Raw genomic sequence first — 5,037 nt, 5'->3', positions numbered from 1 at the left:
CATGGTTACCGGAGCAAGTTTTCCTCTTTGAACTTCTTCTTCGTCAGAACATACCTTCGTCGGTGACATTCTACGAGCTGCTGCTTACCGAACGATCCATAGACGCTGTATGTGTCGCATAACCTCTTCCTCCATTGCTGATAATTTGCCTTTCGCCATATTTCAAGTGATTTGGACGGGAGATGTACAACGTCGTTGTTGTCCAAACCGAAACCGTGCACCCACGTGGTCCGGCGGGGTGTGTCCTCCTCGTCGTTCGCAGTTGGCTGAGAGGATTGGATGGCGATGACGTAAGCCCACTTCGAAGGCATATATCCAGCGGTCTCGCCCTGCTATTTTTGTCTGATAACTGCGCCCCCGTTGTACTGAATACGGTTAAAAGTCGATGTGTGTACGATAGTGATGGATCATGAGAACGGTTTCCTGCAGAGTACTCGGAATTCTCGAAAATCATTTCATGGTCCCTTTAACAACTAAGTACAACCCGCACATAATAGGAGAAAATACTATAAGTGGGCACCTCGCACTTTCAGTCTAATTATTGTTATGACATGCACAAAAAATGAGTTATTTCTAATCCACCAAAACACTAAAGCTTTCACTGGTAGCACACTTTTTTATTTTCCTTTTTCCACACAACACTTCTATGTACTTTGGAAACGTTCTGGTGGATGTCGCACACGTGTAGGGTACCTTCGAACCTGAGCCCCATTGATGACTGAAGGTGACCCAACAGGCTCCTCTGGCAGTGCCGCTGCTGCCCTAGCAGGTGATGTGCTGACCAGTGGCTGATGGGACGAAGTACATTCCTGTGCGTCATTCTCCGATGTCAAAAACTCCGGGACTGATGACACTGACACACCCCCGCTGACCGTCAAAGTTCTGCGTCGCAGATGATCCTGGTGTCTCTTCCAGACGAATGGTCCCCTATCTGTACTCATGTGTACGCGGTATGTAACAGGTCCTGTCTTCTCCAGCACAGTTGCTGATAACCAACGTGGTCCATTCCGGAAATTCCTTACATACACATGCTCTCCAGTTGCAAAGAAACGTTCCTGTGAACGTCTTCCCAGCATTTGCGTGAATTCCTTTCGTCGGACGACGTCTTCAGTTGACGGTTTGAGGCAATCTAGCCGCGTTCGAAGATTTCTCTTCAACAAAAGCTGCGCGGGTGACTGCTGCGTCGTGGCGTGTGCTGTGTTCCTGTAGCTTAGTAGGAAACTAGCCAGTCGAATGTCGGCCGGTCGATGCATGTCTTTGCGCAATGCTTCCTTAACAGTGCGCACAAACCTCTCCGCCAAACCGTTGCTCGACAGATGACAAGGAGCACACCTGACGTGCTTCATCCCATTCATTTTGAGGAATGCCTCAAACTCTCGGGAGCAAAACTGGGGGCCATTATCCGTGACTATCGTTTCTGGCATCCCGAATCTTGCGAACAGTTCACGCACGTTTCGTATTGTCGCCTCTGAAGTTGTGGACTTCATCTCGAACACTTCGGGCCACTTCGAATGGGCATCTACCGCAACCAGGTAGTTAGTTCGTTGAAATGGCCCCAGAAAATCTAGGTGGATGCGTTGCCACGGCTTCGTCGGCCAAGCCCAGAGGTGCAGTGGCGCGACGGTGCTGACGCTCCGTTGTTGGCAGTCTTCACAAGAAGATACCAAGTCTTCGATACCGCAGTCTACCGATGGCCACCATACATAACTTCGTGCTGTCTCTTTCATTCGAACTACGCCAGGATTCCCTTCGTGTATTTCCTGGAGTACTTCTTTCTTCAGTTTGTGAGGAACCACTACTCGTATCCCCCACATAAGACAACCCCTGAAGTATGTCAGCTCCAGCTTCCTCACGTAGTATGGTTTGAGGTCCTCATCGGTGGCCTTGCGTGGCCAACCTTTCAGGACGTAGTGTGTAACCCGTGCTAATACGTCGTCACGAGCTGTCTCTCGAGCTATATCTGAGCTCTGTACGGGAAAAGTATCCAAGCGAATGGAATAAAATTCGCTCACAACATCCGTCACCTTGCTTCCATCATTCTTAACTGGAAGGCGGGACAGACAGTCTGCTTCGTAGTTCTGCTCTCCTGCTCGGTAGCTGAGCGTGTAAGTGTAGGCTGGTAACGTTATTGCCCACCTCTGTAGACGCGCCGCTTCAATGGGCGGAATCCCTGTCTTTGGACCAACGATCGTCACTAGTGGTTTATGGTCCGTGACCAGACAAAAGCTTCTCCCGTAAATGTAGCAGTGAAAACGCTTCACTGCAAAGACTAAAGCCAACGCTTCGCGCTCAATTTGGCTATAGTTCTTCTCGCATTCTGTCAGAGTTCTTGAAGCATACGCTATAGGCTTCGCAGTCCCATCACTATCCATGTGCGCTAATACTGCTCCAACGCCGTACGGTGAGGCGTCAGCAGACACTTGAAGCGGCAAACTAGGATCGTAGTGCTGAAGCACCGGCGCAGATGCCATAGCCTTCTTGAGGGCCTCGAATGCGCGTTGAGATTCTGATGACCACGTCCACTTTACTTTCTCGCTGAGAGGTCGATTTAATGGGTACGCAATCGAAGACAGCTTAGACAGGAACTTGGCATAGTAGGTGACCATGCCCAACAATGAGCGAAGTTGCTTCCTGTCACTGGGAGCTGGCGCTTCAAGAATCGCTTGCACCTTCTCTGGTGCCGTGGAAATGCCATTCATCTCGATTACGTGTCCTAGGAACTGCAGTTCTGACTTCCAAAATTCGCACTTCTCTTTCTTGACCCGCACTCCTCTTGAGCTCAAACATTTCAACACGCTTTCTAAATTCTCCATGTGTTCCGCTTCTGTCCGTCCGGTTACCAGAACGTACGCCTCGTTCGCCTTTTCAGTCTCGAGTTCATGTCCGACTTCCTGCCCGACTGGCAAACCGAAGCTATGTGCCCTGTCCTTTTGCACTTGAAGCAAGTCGCGCTCTGGACAGGAAATTTCTTGGAGGGGTGCTTATCGGACCCGCACCGATGACATTTCCCTTCAAAAACTTTCTTCTCAACACTGATGCTCTGAAGGGTGCTATCAGGTTCATACTTCACATCACATTTCTTTGAGATACATTCTGCCGCATTCCTTGTAGCTCTTTCTAACGACATCGCCTTCTCAACCGCCTTTTTAAACCAAAATGGTTTCAGGTTCCGTGAACAACGACTTCTGAATGTCGACTCGTAAAAGGCCTGTTACAAATCTGTCTCTCAGCATCTCATCGAGAACAGTTCCGAAATTACATGTCTCTGCCAATCTCTTGATCTCTGCCAATCGGCTACGAAGTCCGCAATGGGCTCGCTGTCATGCTGAGCTCTGCTGTGAAACTTTGCACCTTCTGCAATTACGGATGGTGTCGGCGAAACATGATCGCGAAGCAACTTTAACAGGTCGTCTAGCGACTTTGTTACAGGCAATTCGGGAGACGCCAAATTTTTCAAAAGCTTCAATGTCTTGCGTCCTATGCTCGGAAAAGCATCGACGCGATCGCTCTCTGGGATGCGATTGACGCGCAAAAACGACTTCAGTCGCTCTTCATAGGAAGGCCAATCTGATGCAGACTCATCCAAGGGTTCTACTTGGCTAATTAGAGCCACGCTCCTTTGCTGGACGCTGCTGTCTGTCGCCTCCGTAGATGTCGCCGCTGCCCTCTCGTCGCCGGCACTCATCCCGTCCTCGTCGCCAACATGTGGTATCTTGACGTCTTCACTCCAGACACACAAGCGATATCCAAAACTTTAACGCAGCTTTATTACTGCACAAGACTAAACATGCGGCTGCAGCAAACAGGGCTGCTGCCCAGAACGAAGATAGATGACGAAGTGTTCAAGCGATACACGCGCAGCAACTGCAGAGTTGCAGAGTTGCAGAGTTGCAGAGTTGCAGAGTTGCAGAGTTGCAGAGTTGCAGAGTTGCAGAGTTGCAGAGTTGCAGAGTTGCAGAGTTGCAGAGTTGCAGAGTTGCAGAGTTGCAGAGTTGCAGAGTTGCAGAGTTGCAGAGTTGCAGAGTTGCAGAGTTGCAGAGTTGCAGAGTTGCAGAGTTGCAGAGTTGCAGAGTTGCAGAGTTGCAGAGTTGCAGAGTTGCAGAGTTGCAGAGTTGCAGAGTTGCAGAGTTGCAGAGTTGCAGAGTTGCAGAGTTGCAGAGTTGCAGAGTTGCAGAGTTGCAGAGTTGCAGAGTTGCAGAGTTGCAGAGTTGCAGAGTTGCAGAGTTGCAGAGTTGCAGAGTTGCAGAGTTGCAGAGTTGCAGAGTTGCAGAGTTGCAGAGTTGCAGAGTTGCAGAGTTGCAGAGTTGCAGAGTTGCAGAGTTGCAGAGTTGCAGAGTTGCAGAGTTGCAGAGTTGCAGAGTTGCAGAGTTGCAGAGTTGCAGAGTTGCAGAGTTGCAGAGTTGCAGAGTTGCAGAGTTGCAGAGTTGCAGAGTTGCAGAGTTGCAGAGTTGCAGAGTTGCAGAGTTGCAGAGTTGCAGAGTTGCAGAGTTGCAGAGTTGCAGAGTTGCAGAGTTGCAGAGTTGCAGAGTTGCAGAGTTGCAGAGTTGCAGAGTTGCAGAGTTGCAGAGTTGCAGAGTTGCAGAGTTGCAGAGTTGCAGAGTTGCAGAGTTGCAGAGTTGCAGAGTTGCAGAGTTGCAGAGTTGCAGAGTTGCAGAGTTGCAGAGTTGCAGAGTTGCAGAGTTGCAGAGTTGCAGAGTTGCAGAGTTGCAGAGTTGCAGAGTTGCAGAGTTGCAGAGTTGCAGAGTTGCAGAGTTGCAGAGTTGCAGAGTTGCAGAGTTGCAGAGTTGCAGAGTTGCAGAGTTGCAGAGTTGCAGAGTTGCAGAGTTGCAGAGTTGCAGAGTTGCAGAGTTGCAGAGTTGCAGAGTTGCAGAGTTGCAGAGTTGCAGAGTTGCAGAGTTGCAGAGTTGCAGAGTTGCAGAGTTGCAGAGTTGCAGAGTTGCAGAGTTGCAGAGTTGCAGAGTTGCAGAGTTGCAGAGTTGCAGAGTTGCAGAGTTGCAGAGTTGCAGAGTTGCAGAGTTGCAGAGTTGCAGAGTTGCA

The 5,037-nt window shown here is 49.9% G+C and overlaps 1 protein-coding gene across 1 annotated transcript; it reads right to left on the bottom strand.

Annotated features, from left to right (window-relative positions):
* Nucleotides 1-644: 644 nt before the first annotated feature.
* On the bottom strand, nucleotides 645-2,813 carry LOC135374490 (uncharacterized protein K02A2.6-like). Its single transcript, XM_064607454.1, has one exon. It carries the CDS (start codon nucleotides 2,811-2,813, stop codon nucleotides 645-647), a length of 2,169 nt encoding a protein of 722 aa, XP_064463524.1.
* Between the last annotated feature and the right edge of the window lie 2,224 nt (nucleotides 2,814-5,037).

This window comes from Ornithodoros turicata, unplaced genomic scaffold, assembly GCF_037126465.1.
Source record: "Ornithodoros turicata isolate Travis unplaced genomic scaffold, ASM3712646v1 Chromosome67, whole genome shotgun sequence".
Lineage (NCBI taxonomy): Eukaryota > Metazoa > Arthropoda > Arachnida > Ixodida > Argasidae > Ornithodoros > Ornithodoros turicata.
Note: the sequence above shows the minus strand (reverse complement) of the source record. Positions and strands in the feature narration are given on the sequence as shown.